A 17,278-nucleotide genomic window follows, 5' to 3' on the forward strand; every position below is an offset into this window, starting at 1 on the left:
TATGCCACCTGTCTTCTGCCCGCCTGTCTGTCTGTGTGAATGTAAAGGCGCACTGGCATTCATTCCATTCCGTGTTCTGTTCAATTGTTCCCTTTGACTGCATTGTTCTATTGTTATTTCTCTCAGTTATCTTTCAATGCTTCCATTCATTCATTCATTCAATCATCCATCCATCCATCCATTCATTCATTCATTCATTCATTCATTCATTCATTCATTCATTCATTCAATCATTCATTCATTCATTCATTTATTCTCTACAGCTCCCTTTCATTCTGGTGGCTACATTTTAGATGGGAAAGTGGTGGATTTCTACCTTTCTCTCCCTCTCTCTCTCTCTTTCTATCTCTCCATCTACGTAACCACTGCAAGGCCAACAGCTCAGAGCAAAGGCAACCATGTGTGTCTCTCCCATCAGAACTCTCTCTCTCTCTCTCTGCAGTTTTTTCCTGGAATTGGTTGTGATGCCCTCCATTTCTTTTGATTCTTGCCATCCCTCCCTCTCTCTCTCTCTCTCTCCCTCTCTCTCTGCTGGGTGAGTGGGCAGTGGGGGGAATCAATATGTTTTCAATTTGCAGCAGCTGCTTGCTCCCCCGCATCCTAATTAGGTGACGTCGTCGGCCCCTTTAACTTTGGGGAGGAGGAGCGAGCGAAGGATGGAGAGATGGACCCCCCAAAAAAAAGGACACAAAAGCAGATTCAGACCAAGACAGAGAGGGCAGGAGATGTGGTGGTGTTGGTGAAATCAAGTCACTATGCAGCCAGCAGAGAGGAAATGTACATTGCAAACATCTTACAGAAATGGCAAAAAATATCACCAACTGTTAACATCATGTTATTCTAGCACTGAATGCATCCTCTCTCTTGCCATCTGTAATAGGAACTTAACTATTTCCTCTTTTTTTAGCAGTAGCTTATATACATATCTGTTATGCTTTACTGTGATGATCAAGCTCAGGGGACAACCTTACACACTCTTACACTTAGATCTGAGGATGTTACCACCTCGTCTGTGGGAGGGCAACGGAACAGAGTTCTGAGCGCTGGAACATCAGTGGACGTTTGGCCCCTCGCTTCACCAGCACGCAGGGACAGCCAGAGGAGCACGCAGATGTGGTGACTGCTCAGTTTCCATGGCAACAGCCTCTCCTCCCGCATCCCCCTTACCCCCCCCCCCCCCCCCCTTGGCTCTGTGTAGGTCCGCTGTGAGGCCAGCTAATGGAACCCTGTTCTTGAGTGTGTCTGGCCTGCAACATTGCATTTGAGATGTGTGTGTCTGTGTGTTTCCCAGTGGGGTGTGTTAATCAAGCATCCTGCCACTGTGGTGTTATGGGTCTCTGCATTACTCAATACTTACCTAATGTGTTAAAGGTTACGCTCACTACTCTTTCATGGCAGCATGCATGTGTGTCTGCATGCGTTTGCAAGTGCTCACCTTTGTATGTGAACACAAGCACGTGTGCATTAAGTGTGAAAGTGTATGTGCGTGTAGGGCACATAATGTGCCCTACGCCACTACACTTGAACTGTGTTCAAGTCTCAAGTAAGAGGTGAATTGAATTTATTCTTTATTTGCCAATCTTTCTGGATCTCTTGCCCACAAATGAGATGCAATGCCCAATTTTAAAAATACAGATTGAGGAAATGTGTCAGGAAGGATTAGAAAATGGCATATTGTGTATAGTGCCAATCAGCATGGGCGGATTATGAACTTTCCCCCCCACTAATTGTTGTATATGTGGGAGGGGGGGTTTGGGGGTCCATTTTGGGGATGGCCAATACTGAATTCAATTCATGAATTCATAGCCTACATCCTGATTTGTTGATATTGAGGCAGTGATTCCATGCAAAGGCTTGGGCTTCAGGGCGCCCTGACCCCTTGGGCCTGGTAGGCCCGTGCAGTAAACCATCCCTGCCAATCAGGAAGTCTTTGCATATCAAACATAGCTTAGTTGAAACCAAAGTGTTAAGACATAAGCCACAAGAGGAAGAAAAGGTAAGTTTTTTCCTACATCAAAAACATTTTTCAATCTTACATAAAGTTCTACAAAACTCATGTCGTTTTCTTACTTTTATGCGTAAGCCTAGCCTACATCTATCATCAGGTCATTTTCTGCCTCATGTTGGAAAGAAGTGCATTAATCCAACCCTCTAGGAATCATCTGAAGGCTATATACCATCAAATAAACAAAAGGACATATGCCTAGAAATTCAAATTGTCACCACCATTTCACCTTTAATATTTGTTGGGTGCAATGCCTTGTTGTAGGCTAATGATCTAATCACACCCAGATGAACACAAAAGTAGCACTTTACCTCACAATTCTCTCCCAAATCTAAACTTAGTTTGATGCCCTCTCAATCCAACTTTATCATTTATATTCCATCCATTCCAACAAGTTTCCCAAAGTGTTAAATTCTTCGCCTCTCAATAAGTCTGGTCCACCAGCATACATTCTCTTGTTATCCTTCTTTCTACCTCAGGGGCCGCTGGGGGGCGAAGTAGGATGATTCTAAGGAGGGACCAGCCGCCCAGCATCTAACATTATTGTCGGTCATATGGACGAAATTTTATAGCACCCTGATCTACCTGGTTCAGTCTCTCGCAGTTCACCTCTTCTTATTTAAGCCTTGATCCCTACAGCGCATTCTTGGATTGTTGCTGCCAGCTCTCCCTGTTGTGTGCATGAATGGCGAGCGCCATCGTGAGCGCGCTGCTCTGTATGCTACGAGTGCTCCGTCTACCTCCTCAGTTTATTGAACTATTTTTAAACCAGCTCCACGCCTAACCTTGACTGGCTGACTGGATAGATTGAGAGATGGAGATGACAAGGGAGGGAGGGAGGGGTGGAATAGATGAGACGGAGAGGGTGACTGATGGCTGCAACCGAGTGTGTGTGTGTGTGTGTGTGTGTGTGTGTGTGTGTGTGTGTGGGGTGGGGTGGGGGCTGAGTGTATGGCTAAGTGAATGGCTGGGATGAAGAGACCCTGAGGGAATGGTGGTGTGTGTGCGTGTGTGTGTTTTGGAAGGGTGGTCAGGTGATGTATGGAAGAGGCAGCAAGATGAAGTCATGGCTGAGTGGAAACAGCTCGTCACGACACATTGCACACACCACAGACGAGCAGGTGCAAACACAAGGTTGCTGGTTACGTGAACCTGCGTCGTGCGTGCTTAGGATTTCAAAGGGGCGCCCTTAGTCGGCAATTTATTTTCAGGGCCAGTAAGAACGTCTCCCTCCATGCTTCATAAGCCTGCGTCAGGGTCCACAAAGCTGTTCCCAGAGCCGCGTTCAACAAATCTCCTCTGCCGTGGCTGGCCCAAGCTTTCAGAGCCCTCCTGTGGGCAAACATAGCAATGGCATTGTCTGAATCGCTGCAGCCTCCAGGCCAGATTCTTCTCCACTTACGTTGACATTAATTTGTCTCTACAAAAAATGCAAATGAGCCCATTCCTTTCACTGCTTCATCTGACTCCGTACAAACTGGGTGATACAGCAAGACATTTGTAAGAATTCTATTGTTAAAGACTGCAGGGATCAATACACATATTTCATATACTGTTTATTATGTTGCCTTGGGTGCTCACTGGCAAACTTAATTTAAAAAGTCACATTAAAATGAAGAGAGTGGGACAAAACTGTGGGCTTTGCAACATCACTCCATCTTTAATGGGTCTCAACACTTGATGACACATGTGCTCAAGCCACTCTGATGAGATGCGGGTTAGGGCCTGGACAGCACCGACCCGTTTGGTCTTGGGTTTGGCTTCCATCTCCCGCTCTTCAGTTCTCCTCATCTAGAAATGGAGGGGAGGGAGGGAGAGATGTTTAAGGGCCGTTCACAATTAGAACTATTAACTATAAGGGCCGGTAACTATAAAGATAACTAACTATAATGATGTCCACATTGACCGACGATAAGGAAATTCTCTCCTCGTGTTAATGCATGTGATGTGTGATGTCTAAATTTTGTTGGATTCTGATATGCTGTCAGTTTTTTTTTTTTTTTTACTGTTCTCAAAATCGCTCTGAAAGTAATCCCCTCCTGTCGTTATCCTTATAGTCTATGTATGGGACATTGGCATTCATATTAGCTAAAGCGACATTTCTTTGCCGTTATCATTACAGTTTTCGCTCATTGAGTGAATGGCCCTTTAACACCACTACAACAGTAACTGATACTACTTAAAAGGAGTTCTCACATAGATCTCCGCTTCTCGAGTACTGTCGGTACGAAAAAAACTAAAACAATCATGGAGCTCACGGACAACCGACTGTTTCCGTTTTTGTACTGACCGAACTCGGTGACCTCTAGGTGAAAACTCGCCGGATTTCTTCTTTAAAGCTACACTCTGAAACACTACTATAGTATTTCTAACTTTTTTACCTTTTGGGGTATGGAAAAAGCTCATGCTTGTTATTAAACAAACGGCTGACACTTCCATGTCAATGCACTGTTAACGCCTCACTTAATCAACACTATAACAACATTTGAAATCCTAAAAGACAAGAGGAAGGCCGAGAGATTGATGTGGGGGATGTGTTGGGTTCAGATAAGGACTCCCAACCCGGCCTGGATAAATAAGCGATGCCGCCTTTGCCCTGACAGGGAAGCTACACTGGGTGCGTAACTGAAGTGTTCCGTTTCGCAAAGCGTAAAAAACATTTAAGAACATCTTTTGAACGTACGCGCCGCTATCACATCTGCTGCCTTTGCCCTGAGGCTTTCATTCGCACCTCTGATTACAAGGGGTGAAAAAAAAAAAAAAAAACACAGCACAGGCGCCTCATCTCACCTTCGTCCTCCTCGTCCTCTTCATCTTCCTCCTCATCCTCATCTTCGTCGGAGCTGAAGGTGCCGTCTGGCAGGCTGTAGATGCGGATAACTTGCTGCGAAGACACACACAGGTGTGGAACACAACTCATTAACAACACTGAATGCTTGTGTCAACAGTTTCACATACACCAAGAATAAATCAATTGGGTGAGTGGTAAAGGTTCAACATCGAGGCCAACACCAGTACAGAGAACAAATTAAACGCATCAAGAGTTATACACCAATTTGATGGTCAATGTATTGCAATAAACACAACTAATGGTCAATCAATGTATAACAGTAATGCTAATGAGACAAATACATTAATCAACCTTCATAACTTACTTCCATAAGTAACATACTTCCTAACTGATCATGGAAGAAAATAAAAAAAGAGAGCTTTTGCTTCCCATTCTGAGGCAGTGTGTGTGTGTGTGTGTGTGTGTGTGTGTGTGTGTGTGTGTGTGTGTGTGTGTGTGTGTGTGTGTGTACGCGCTCTGTGGACTCACCTTGTTGGGGTCCTTGAGGATGAGGTACTTGCCCTCGTCCAGCTTGCGGCAGATGTCGATGACGCAGCGGAGGATGCCCCAGGCGTTCTCCATGCTCAGGTTGATCTGGCTGGCAAACTCGTTGGGCTTGAACTGCTGAGTGCCCAGGATGACGTGGCGCGCCGAGTCCTTCACGTGGTAGCGGGACACGTACCTGGAGACCAGAGGAGGAGGATGATGGGATGTCGTTATGGTTACGAGACAAACCATCTGAACTAAAACTAGTTACTAGATGTAATGGTGTGTATATTGGGGGGGGGGGGGGGGGGGGATATCGCAGATTATAGCTCGTAGTTTAAGCTATAATCTACAAACTAAACATTGTTTACACTCTACACTGTTACACGTGAACTGAACATATGAAAGATATGGACTAGGCTATTTCTGTTTGTTATGCACTTCACTGAAATGTGCTGTAGGCCTAGGCTACATTTTGCACATGCACTTGTGCATATTTCATGAACATGAAACATTCCTTATTTTCAACTGAACTCAAAGACAAGCCTATGAATAAAGGCTATATAGACTATTTTGTTTATTTGTTATGCCATTTATAATGTGTGTACATTTTGTGAATGAATTTCTGCTGTAGCATTAATATCAGTTGATATCAATTATATTTCTGAAGAATACGTTGCCTCAGACCCGCTGCACATCTTTTGAAATTTGATTTGAAACAATCAAATACCTGTTATAGTTAATAAAGCTCATAAAGTACATTTCTTTGCTTTCATTTGATCCCCGATCAAGAAACATGGGTAAGAATTGTTTTACATTGTTAATATGGACTTCTCAGAAATGCAAAATAACACAATTTTAATCATGTGATAAAATATGCAATTAGTCACGATTAACTATAGAAATTCAGCGATTAATCATTTGACAGCCCTAAGTACATAAACATACATTTTAGTGTGTGTGTGTGTGTGTACCAGTATGATACATGAGGATCCATTTTAATGTGTGCAAGTGTGCCTGTGCTTGTGTGTGTGTGTGTGTGTGTGTGTGTGTGTGCCCGTGCGTGCATGCCTCACCCCAGTTTCAGGTACTCTGACCCGGCCAGCATGGCGCAGCAGGTCCAGCGGGCCAGCTTGTAGCTGTTGTTCTTCAGCTCTGTGGCCAGAACGGCTCCCCTCTGAGAGTCCAGCTTCTGACGCCAGTCCACTCCATTACAATACTGAACAGGACACAAACACCATCAGCCACCGTAACAATGCACATTACTTATTGTACAGCATTATTATACATATTCTCCAGCATTCTCACTTATCATTTACATTGCTAGAGATCATGAGAAAAATGTCCTGATGCAAAATCCCAAGCCTAGACATGACTCAACCAACTCCTCACTCAATATACGGTACGCCAAGAGGCTCAAACTACCACTCTGGCACTGGTTTTATCCAACAGGTCTGCAGTCACTAAGCCTCATTATTCATCACCCCCCCCCCCCCCCACCATTTTCCAGCTCCAACTGATTAGCTGACTCCAATTTGTACCCTACCCAGAGCCTCCAACCCCACTCGGCCCATGTCTTACTCTGGAGTCTCCCTCCAAACCCACTCGGGCCATGTCTTACTCTGGAGTCTCCCTCCAAACCCACTCGGGCCATGTCTTACTCTGGAGTCTCCCTACAAACCCACTCGGGCCATGTCTTACTCTGGAGTCTCCCTACAAACCCACTCGGGCCATGTCTTACTCTGGAGTCCCACTCGTTGAGGGTCTTGACGTTGATGAAGGACACCTCCCCGCTGGCTCCAGTCATCACACCATCATGCTCACAGCGGACGATCAGATCAATGTCCTCCCCAAGCTTCCACCGCCGGTACCTGAAATGGACATAGAACATGCTCTTCAGCACTAGGCTTTTTTTACAACTCTTACAACTGAATGGTCGGGTTTAACAGTTACCATCTAGGACTCGTCAGACTGGAATTTTGTTATTAAGGCTAATGGGTCTTGGTTTAGTGGGTGGTTTAAGATCTAAGGCTAATGGGTCTTGGTTTAGTGGGTGGTTTAAGATCTAAGGCTAATGGGTCTTGGTTTAGTGGGTGGTTTAAGATCTAGAGTGCTTGGTTTAGTGGGTGGTTTAAGATCTAGAGTGCTTTACCTGTAGGCCACAGAGGCCACTTCATTCTTGTCCATGTCCTCCTCGACGAAGGGGTTGGGGTTGGGGAACTTGTGCCTCTCTCCTCCCTGACAGAAAAGTGCAGAAATGTGGCAGTTTCAGTTTCAGTACTTAATGCTGCCCTGGATAGGGTGCTCACACTCAAGTCAGACCAATGATAACAGTTGACAACTGCTTCAATAAATAAATAAATAAATAAATAAATACAAACAAAAAAAAAGTCAGTCATTCAAGTCAGCATCTTGAAGTACAATTTGGTTAATAGATCCCTAAAGAAGGTTTGTTTTGATGGTGGAGCACTGTTCCGCCTCTGATTGGTCTAACATAATTCTTGCTAATAAGCTCCGGGCTGCAAAACCAAATTTCTCCGGGGGGGGGGGGAGACACCCCACCCCACCAGAGCAGAGCAGAGCAGAGCAGAGCAGAGTCTCATTAAGTGAAACGGCAGGTCTGGGCCTCCGCTGCGCTAGCGTACCATCTTGAGGCACTGCTGGCTGAAGTTATGGTTGATGTATGTGGCCTCCATGGCCAGGTTGCGTGGCGAGTTGAAGGAGTTGCCCTCGTCCTGTGGTGGCTCGTTGGCCGTCTCACTCACGGTCAGCAGATCTGTAGGGGAGGTGGTGAGGGAAGAGATGAGGCTTTTCTGTTAGGCACCAAAATATCATTTATAAGGGGCTGAAGATCCATCCATCTCACTGTGGGTTTTTAATCTCATTCATTGAAAACAAAACAAAACAATAAAGTAAAAAAAAAAAAAAAAAAAAAAAAAAAACCCAAACAATATTAACTAGGGCTGGCTCACCAAAGTCAGAGTTGTCTCTCTTGTCGAAGAACAACTTGTTCCCCACTCGCTGCACGATGATGTCCCAGGAGTTGACTGAGCGCGTGCAACACATCAGGGTGGCCAGGATGGCATCGGTGGCAAACACATTGCCCTGGGTCTTGGCCAGCTGAAACAACATGGCACACACACACACACACACACGAGTTATGGTCTTTGTTCAACCATCAGAGATGAGCTACTAATTACTGGACATCGTGCTTTTCCCTTGGTTTTCCCAACTAACGTGAAATGGTCCCTAAAGTCAGCACACATCAACACCACACACCTTGCGGATGACCGGGTCGTCAGTGGTGGTGACCGTGTGGAAGATCCTCTTGATGCTCTTCAGCTGTTTCTCATTACGCGTGGTGATGCGGTCAAAGGCCTTGTCGTAGTATTCCAGAGCTCCACAGCACTCGCTAGACAGAAGAGGTCAAAGGTCAAAATAGGAAGACAAGAGTGCCTAGAGCGGCTAGCACAAGGGAGTCGGTCTCTACCTGGACACCTAGCTACCCTACAGGTTAAGGCCAAGAGATACGGCAAGCGATGCGACAGCAACTTACGTCAGGAGACACGACATAATGGAATGGAATCTATTGAAGTGAACGGGGCACACACACAGACATCGACATATGAACTCTTTCTTACTAAAATGTTCCCTTTTCTCCTTCCAAATATCCTTGATAGGAAGTGTTTGTGATGGCCAGCCTATCTAAAATGTACAAAAGGGTCACCGTTGCGTCGTGTGTACTGTGTGATACCAACTGATTCGACACAACAGAATTCTACCGTCAAATTCGACCGTCGCATTGCCTGCCCTTTGTGTTGGCCTTCAGTCACACGACCAACCAAGTTCAACGCTGAGCTTGATTAACGCTAGCGTTACGTTAGTGCTGCCACAGTTCCTCTGCCACACCGTAGAGAACAATGTGTGATCCCAGCCTTAAAGACTCAGACATAGCTCCGCACTGCTATCTTCAAGCCAGTGTGTTTTCCACGCATGTCAGTTTGCGCATTGGACTAGTCATCATAGTTCAGGGTTAAAATAAGAGTTCACAAGAGTTCTGATGCAACATTATTAAACATTTTCAGAGGAATGCACATCCATAGGGAAATCACAACTGATAATTTAGTAGAATGATTTTACCTTGTGTGTTTTATGTTTTCTTTTTATGATGATCTTTACCTTTTGAACTATTCTTTGACTATAATGCCCTTCTATGCTTTTATTTGTTATTATTGTTTGATTTTGTTCATGTAAAGCACATTGAATGACCTCTGTGTATGAAATGCGCTATATAAATAAACTTGAACTGACTGGACTTGATGGATGGAAACATTCCAAAATCACTCCCATCACAAACATTAGCTGCCAATAAGAAATCTCCCTCACACACAACCTTGGGATCAGTGTGTTGAAGGTTCCATGTACTTACATGTCCAGGGGGTCAGCCACCTCCATGTATCTCATTTTCATCAAACGGGGGAAGTCCATCTCCTCCTTGACCTCCCAGTCGCTACGCACCTCTACTGACGAGTCCCTTGGCTTCAGCTGGGCCTTGGCGAAGCGGTGGACGGGACATGGAGACAGCACCATGTTTAAGAGGGGGATGAGATGGATGAAAGAGCTCCTCTGAGCTTATGTTTACTCCAATCGAAATCAAATTTGAATGGTACAGGGCAAGGGCACACAGACACAAACGCCAGAGGAAAAGGATTCCAATATTATGACACAAAGAAATAAGTCTGTCTGTCACACACACACACACACACACACACACACACACACACACACAGATCAGTGGTAGCAAATCAAATTCAGCTGTTATGACATGCTGCAGGCGGACTTCACACTCTTTGGGTTCACCCAGAGTTCAGAGACTCAAGCTACAGAAACGCCCTGAACGAGCGCTGAGCCGGTCTGCTGTTGAGGTTTAAGCAGGCGACAGGGGAGGGCCCAGGGGAGGGCGCTGGAAGACGGCGCTCACCTGTGACTTCTGGTCCCACTTCTGGCGCACGCCAAACTGCTTCTGGAACTTCTTCTGCAGACGCATGCGGTCCCTGGACGAGGAGAGACAACGAGTGAGATGACCGAGGAGACTTAGAAGGGGGGCAGGGGGGGGGGCGTCTCCGTTACGATCACGGACAAGTGACCCAACACGAGGACCGGGAGAGGTCATGGTTTCGTGTTGGGGACCTCACCTCTCCTTTTGCTTAGCACTCTTGGGCAGGGTCTGCATGTTGAACTGAGCGACGTTCCTACGGTCCTTATCTCTGCGCAGATTCCTCTGTAAAGCGCACCAACACCACAAACCATTAGTACCAAACCAATCAAGGCAGTGTACACAGCACAACACATGCACTGTACTACATAAAGAAAATAGTAGTAGTGTGAATGCACAACTACCTGAAAAGATGTCTGGAGCACCAAAACAAAAACATGACACAGTATTTGACAATAAATATGAACTCTTAAAAGAAAATCTTAACTCTACAACTAGAATGCATATTAACAAACATTGCCACTAACTACATTACTATGGCCATGTGACACATGCTGTGATGTTCTTCATTACCTGAGCGAACCTAAGGCGGTTCCTCTGGTAGGCCGTCTTCTGAGTCTTGGCCGTGTCCACCAGCTGAAAGCTGGTCTCATCCTCCTCATGGAAGTAGGCATACTGGCTGCCCCCTCCAAACTGAGACGAGTACTTATCTGAGCACAAACACGTAATAATCTGAGGTCACTTACTGCAGCGGAGACATCTATACTACAGGAGGATTGCCAACGTTTCTAATGATCGTCAGTCGTTCGTGATACTTACTTGTGTATCTCTTGTCCTGGTAGGTAGCACCGGTCCAGTCAGCAACCTAAAAAGGATGCAACATTTCATGACTTTGTTTAGACATGCAGGCAGAGGTCAAGGAAAAATGAGAAACGTGATTACATGTTTAGAGAGACAATCAGAGGTCCCGACTGCTTCAAGATGCCCTTCCATTGCCGTAATAGTCACTTTCAGCTTGTAATGCTTGCTTTCTTTTCACAAGATGGCCCAAAAATTATTTGTTAAGCAGACACACACACACACACACACACACACCTCAAGGCTTAGCACAAGGGACTGAATTATACTAACGTTTCTAGTCTATCAGTTCAGATCACCTAATTAACACAGAAGAGCAAACAAGGAGGAGTAAAACAAACAATTATATCCAGGACACCTCTATCTACAAAGGAGAAGTAAAAAGTGAGATGTGCCAGCTTACCTTGCCCAGACGATCTCCTTTGCTGAATGGCTGGTAGGGCATGTCTTTGAATTTATCGGGAACTGCACAGGGACCCCACCCTGAGGGGTTATCCTGGATCACGGGGGCTAGAAACTTGGCCATAGCCTACAGAGGAGAGAAGATGTACAAAGCAGCTCAAGTTCTGCATGGTCGGTCAATCTTATTCTACATCACTAGGGTTGAGTTATAGGTAGAACTTACGGGTAACGTTACATTTAGCTGACGTTACTAATAACTGTGCTAACATTATAACGTTAAATAACTGTGCTGAAGTTGGTACTCAGACTTAGATCAGCACTGCTATCATCAAGCGGATGTGCTTTTCGTGCACCTCAGTTTGCGCAGTGGACTAGTCATCATAGTAGCAACGTTTCGTTAAATTCTGATCGGTTGACTGAGGTTGTTCTTGTCACTACAATGGCACTTTCACAGACGTTAATTCTAAGGAAGCGACCCAAATAACAGTTCACAAAACGGCTAGTTACTACTGAGACATACCGGAAAACGTGAAAGACAACACAGATCAATGGTTAGCATTAAGAGCTAGCTTCTAGACATTGACACTAAAAAGCTAATGTTACTTGAATGGTAGCGTTAGGGTACTAACAGTGACGTTGTACCAAAGTCAATTCACAACTTCACAAAAAGCAGTAACTTTTCTGTTCTGTTCTGTTCTTTTCTGCAACTTCAGTGCATATGTCAAAAACACCGACCATAAAGACTTGAAAACTTGAACAGCTTCCAAGCAGGGTAACAGATAGCTATAACCACCAAACGTAGTGTTAGCGGCGTTAGCAGCTGTTTCAGGATAGATGGGTAGGTCGGCTAATGCTAGTGATAAGGTCCCTCGTTTATAGACTCACTTACTCCTATCATCAGAAAAATAATCACATAAAACCAACGTGATATATAATACGATCCAAAGGAAATCTAATCAAATATGGACATTAAACAAACCCGTGGTGGATGGAAGATGATTTAAAAGAACGCCACCCCACTGAATTATTCCGCAAATCCCGGTTTTGCCGGCGGAAGAAGGGTAGAAAAGGTGACGTAAACAAAATCTTACACTTCCTGTTAGCGTTTGCGACAGTTGGTGTAAAGTGCGTTTTTTGTGACTATGAATACGTTTACTTCATGACCGATAAATACCAATAATGGAGCAATAATGGACAAATGTATCAGTTTTACAGTGAAATGCAACCAATGTTTGTAAATTGTCATATATTTGTGTTCTTCTAGCAGCGCTGTGATTTACGGCATCCGCTGTTATCAATTTGAAGCTGTGCGTTTTGAACTGGTACGTAGATGAGTTTATGTGCGTCGGTTGAAACAAGTATGATAAGTTCACCGATTGTATGTAGGTTGCATGTATGTTTTGCAAGTAAAGACAAAAGTTATGGCATGCAAGAGTGAAGAAGCTTGTGTTTTTTACGGAGACATACCCAGTCAGTCAGACTGCATACAGCCAAGTGCCCTGCCCACATGGGCGAGTAATCTAGCTAGGAGACTATCTTGTGTTGCATTCTTGGTTTGGCTAGGTTTTCAACTCATATCATAGTCAGTTTTTTGTGGTTTGCATGTTATAGATATAACCTGCACGTTGCTGTCAGGCAATGCGCTTTGGACTTCTCGACAGTCTGCAAGGTGGAACTCTGAAAACCGTCGTTGTGGTAAGTTGTGTTGATTCTAGTACAGTTGGCAACGGTGCCTATATGCTTTTCAAGTAAAGACAAAATCTATGGCATGCAAGAGTGAAGAAGCTGTGGTTTATGCTTGGTGCGTATTTTAACCCGGGTTTCATCTGTGATGTAAGCGACACACTTACAAGGGAGGTAGCAGAGAGAGAGAGAGAGAGAGAGAGAGAGAGAGAGAGAGAGAAAACTGATTTTCCATAGTGATGGTCAGTCTTTCAAAGTAGGACTCGCTGAGTTGAAAAACTCTGTACTCCAAAATGGCAGTATCACAAGTCATAAACACATGATGAAATTATATATTTCACATTCTTATTTTCATGAGCTTCAAGGCGATGCTAGCCTGGTTAAAACAAAATGTCAAAGGAGATCTAGGTGGGCGTGACCAGACCCGTTCTGTCTGTTCCTTTAGGACAGAGGTTCCCAACCTTTTTTGGCAGGTGACTCTATTTTGATGTCACAAAACGTTGGCGACCCCAATCATTCACGACATGATGTGAGAGAGAGAGCGCATCTCATCTCTGCTGTGACAACCAGTTGAGAGCGGTATTTTCGCGAAATGTCCTAGCAAGCTAATTTGTTTGTCTCGCCTGGTTGTTTTGTTACTTTGTTTGGAACGTTGATCAAGCATTATGATGATCTCATGCAGGATGTCTACGTTTTTTTTTACATAGCTGGATTTTAATGAAGGATCCGATGACTTACTTAACTTGGATATCATGGCGATGTTTATATTTTTTTATTAAATGCATGTACATTTGTATGTAATGTACTGGTCAATTGTAAGAGACCCAATATCTCGGCCAACTCCATTTGAATTTCAGGCGACCCCACATGGGATCCGAATCCAAGGTTGAGAAGCGATGCTTTAGTATCTTAACCCTGTCTATCTCTTTCTCCATGTTCCTCTCAAACTCCCTCCTGGGTTTAAACACTTATATTTGATGTTATTGTCAGGGCCAGAGCCAGAATGCTTGCCAACAGATCTGCTGGCTATGCTCACATATAAGCTTTATTTGTATATTTATGTTCCTCTTGGTCTTTGCATGTGCCTGGCCTCAAGCTGCAAATGGCTTAATGCCATGTTTATGTGTTAAGTTCTTTTGTATCAGTCACTTACATACATAAACATTTTAGTTTCAGTATATTTACCTTTAGAAACTGACCTGAGGGCTGCATGCTTCTCCTCAGACTGTGTTGGTCAGTGTATTTACCTTTATAAACTGACCTGTGGGCTGCATGTTTCTCCTCAGACTGTGTTGGTCAGTGGGTTGATGCTCCCTCTGCTGAGGACTGTGGGATTGCGGGCGTTCTCCATGGCTTCAGAAACCTACACCTCAGGCACTCACTCCGCAGCCTTCGTGACGTGTCCCAATGACACAGTAGCCAAAGAGCTGGCCCGGTAAATGGGAATACCAATCATCTAGCCTGTTAAATGGGAATACCGATCATCTAGCCTGTTAAATGGGAATACCAATCATCTAGCCTGTTAAATGGGAATACCAATCATCTAGCCTGTTAAATGGAAATACCAATTATCTAGCCTGTTGAGTTCCTCTTATTGTCCACAGGGTGAATGCTTGAAGTTGTGATGGATTTCAGTGTAATTCACCATCCCAGTGAAATGTGCTTTATTTAGTATTAGGCTAAATTACTTTTTTGTCTGGTATCCTCTATGCTAGACATATTTGTTTGTTTACCATTTATTTTGTGACATCGTCATCAATAACCTTTCTGTTTGACTTTTCTCAGTGGCATTGTGGAAAAGAAGTTAGCTGCCTGTGTCAACATAGTGCCTAAAATCACATCAATGTAAGTGACGTCCAGTGTTTTGGATGAGACAAAAATGTGTATTAAATATATTGATTATTTTGCAAAATGGTGGCCAAATTTAATGTCTCAGGTCTGCTTGATCAGTGAAGATGTGTGTTACCTGTCCAGGCTTAAGGCATATACATTGTGACTCAGTTAGCACAAAATTGTGTGTTCTTAAGTGTCAAAAGCAAGGAGTCTGGCAGTAGAAATTGTAGTATTTCTGTTGTACATTAAAATTGATGTTTTGTAGTCTGGGTCCTTCTGGAGCCAGATGTCTGAGGCAGAGATACTGAGACTGCTTTACCTCCAGCTGTTCACACTATAATGGCGTTGTTTCACTAAAAGCAGGTCAACAACCAAATAATCGATACATTTGTTGACTTGACAACAGATGGTCAGAGAGCTGCAATGTTGCCACCATCTGGCCTAATGTCAGCTGGCCTAGTAGTAAAGGAATTTTAACTCTGATCTGAACTTTTCTGCATTTTGTGTCAAGTGGAAACAATGACTGCTGCTGTTGTTAACTGTTTCCAAGGAGCTGTGTGTGTGTGTCTCTGTGTCTGTGTAGCTATCATGGTTGCTTTAATATAACGACCTCACCTCAGACACTGCTACTTTAGTTCGGTTATTAACCACATCTCCCTAAAAAGATATTGAAATCTGTATTTCTTGGATAAATTTAAACTTGTCACTGTAGGCTAATAACACAGCTGCTTCATGTATTCATACAGATATGAATGGCAAGGGAAGATTGAGGAAGACAGTGAAGTATTGATGGTGAGACACTTTTTTTTTTTAAATTCTGCCATTAGATTATAAAATGTGGATTATAAAATGTTCTGCTACTGAAGAATTCCCTGCTGCATCAGTAAATGTATGACTCCGTCTATGAGTCTAATTACACAGTGGACAGGAAGGGTAGTTGAATAATTTGATAAAGCACCCTTCATTGAATTTCAAGTGTGTCTTTATCCCTGTGTCTGCCCACAGATGATTAAGACGAGGAGCTCCAAAGTTTCAGAACTAGCAGAGTATGTCAGGTAAGACCAAGTAAACTAAATGGGCCCTGTGTAGGGCAAACTGTCCCTTTGTTTGGCTAAAGTTGACCGTTTATGTCCTTCCTGACTAACAAGCCTCCTCTGACTGACGTCTGACTCTCTGTGTTGAGAGCAGGTCAAACCACCCCTATGAAGTGGCCGAAGTCATCAGCCTGCCCATTGACCAGGGAAACCCTCCTTACCTGAAGTGGATTGGTGACGTCGTGCCTGAATGAGGAGCCTCTCTCAACAAGTACTCTAAAAAAAGCCACCTACAGTGTTGAAAAGTTAACTCTTTTGACACACATGGAAATGATACTCCTACATATATTCCTTTTATTTGATAAAGACTGAAATCATTGTAACTGCTCCTTATTTTAATCAGATCTGCAGATGGGTTCCCCTCATGCAAATCTGGATTATAGGCAATAAACCACCATGAACTTGTACATTTGTGTTGCGTCAGTATCTCAATATTGTTGTAATAAATCAAGTGTGATGTGTGGCTAGAACCACAAGGGAGAGACATTTTGCCAAATGGCCGGTTAGTGCTTTATACCCAAGCCCCATGTAGCTCATCAATCGTGATTTTCTTCCATTATACCTAATTTGGTCTTTTTGGTTGTCAGTAAATTGCAATTCAATATTTCTTTCATTAAGAGAAATTAAAAAGGGAATGATTGGATTGGGTAGGAAAATGTGTGAAAGTAGCTCTCTTGCCTAGAACGGTATCTGGTTGCTTCATATAAAGGACCTTGGATTTAGATTTATGTGCTTTATGTGTTTACAGCTCATTTAGAGTAGCCTTGAGCATGCAAAGGCATTGTTGCAGTTATGCGGTTCTAGCAGCTGATTTGTATCTGCTGGTCAGCCTAACAGTCTTATAATCCAAACTCTATGATTTCGCTCTGTCTCCCCACTCCTCCCCATCATCCATGGGTTTCTTGCTCTATTACTGCATGGTGTTCATGAATAAGCACACGTTTATGTCTTTTAAGTGTTGTTTGATGTTGGGTCTTAAAGGTAGGCTGGTGCCATTATTTATTTTTTCGAAAAATAGTGTCTGTATGGTTGAAGGCTGTTCATGTGAACTGAACACCTCACTTTGCCCGAAGCCCACCTCAATTGCTGCC

The 17,278-nt window shown here is 43.9% G+C and overlaps 2 protein-coding genes across 3 annotated transcripts; one reads left to right on the forward strand and one right to left on the reverse strand.

The window, feature by feature from the left end:
• Positions 1 to 3,640: 3,640 nt before the first annotated feature.
• Positions 3,641 to 12,665, reverse strand: eif3d (eukaryotic translation initiation factor 3, subunit D). Its single transcript, XM_076291435.1, has 16 exons — positions 12,557 to 12,665; positions 11,579 to 11,704; positions 11,137 to 11,182; positions 10,891 to 11,027; positions 10,517 to 10,602; positions 10,303 to 10,375; positions 9,751 to 9,866; positions 8,601 to 8,733; positions 8,294 to 8,441; positions 7,967 to 8,097; positions 7,474 to 7,559; positions 7,063 to 7,192; positions 6,398 to 6,540; positions 5,325 to 5,517; positions 4,796 to 4,889; positions 3,641 to 3,796 (listed from the first exon to the last, which is right to left on the reverse strand). Exons 2-16 carry the CDS (start codon positions 11,699 to 11,701, stop codon positions 3,783 to 3,785), a joined length of 1,653 nt encoding a protein of 550 aa, XP_076147550.1. The 5' UTR covers positions 11,702 to 11,704; positions 12,557 to 12,665; the 3' UTR covers positions 3,641 to 3,782.
• A 17-nt stretch (positions 12,666 to 12,682) lies between these two features.
• LOC143131857 (protein CutA homolog) lies at positions 12,683 to 16,594 on the forward strand. Of its 2 annotated transcripts, none has more exons than XM_076291444.1 (8): positions 12,683 to 12,702; positions 12,842 to 12,899; positions 13,189 to 13,272; positions 14,547 to 14,695; positions 15,046 to 15,105; positions 15,840 to 15,885; positions 16,099 to 16,148; positions 16,282 to 16,594. In XM_076291444.1, exons 3-8 carry the CDS (start codon positions 13,216 to 13,218, stop codon positions 16,379 to 16,381), a joined length of 462 nt encoding a protein of 153 aa, XP_076147559.1. In that variant the 5' UTR covers positions 12,683 to 12,702; positions 12,842 to 12,899; positions 13,189 to 13,215; the 3' UTR covers positions 16,382 to 16,594. The 2 variants fall into 2 exon arrangements, with proteins under 2 accessions (XP_076147559.1, XP_076147562.1); XM_076291447.1 differs by having other exon boundaries at positions 12,684 to 12,702; positions 12,845 to 12,899.
• Positions 16,595 to 17,278: the final 684 nt, after the last annotated feature.

Source organism: Alosa pseudoharengus, unplaced genomic scaffold (genome assembly GCF_046254945.1).
Source record: "Alosa pseudoharengus isolate Yale_2024_CS ecotype anadromous, Long Island Sound unplaced genomic scaffold, YU_APseudo_1.1 YU_APseudo_1.1_scf_1, whole genome shotgun sequence".
Taxonomy (NCBI): Eukaryota; Metazoa; Chordata; class Actinopteri; order Clupeiformes; family Clupeidae; genus Alosa; species Alosa pseudoharengus.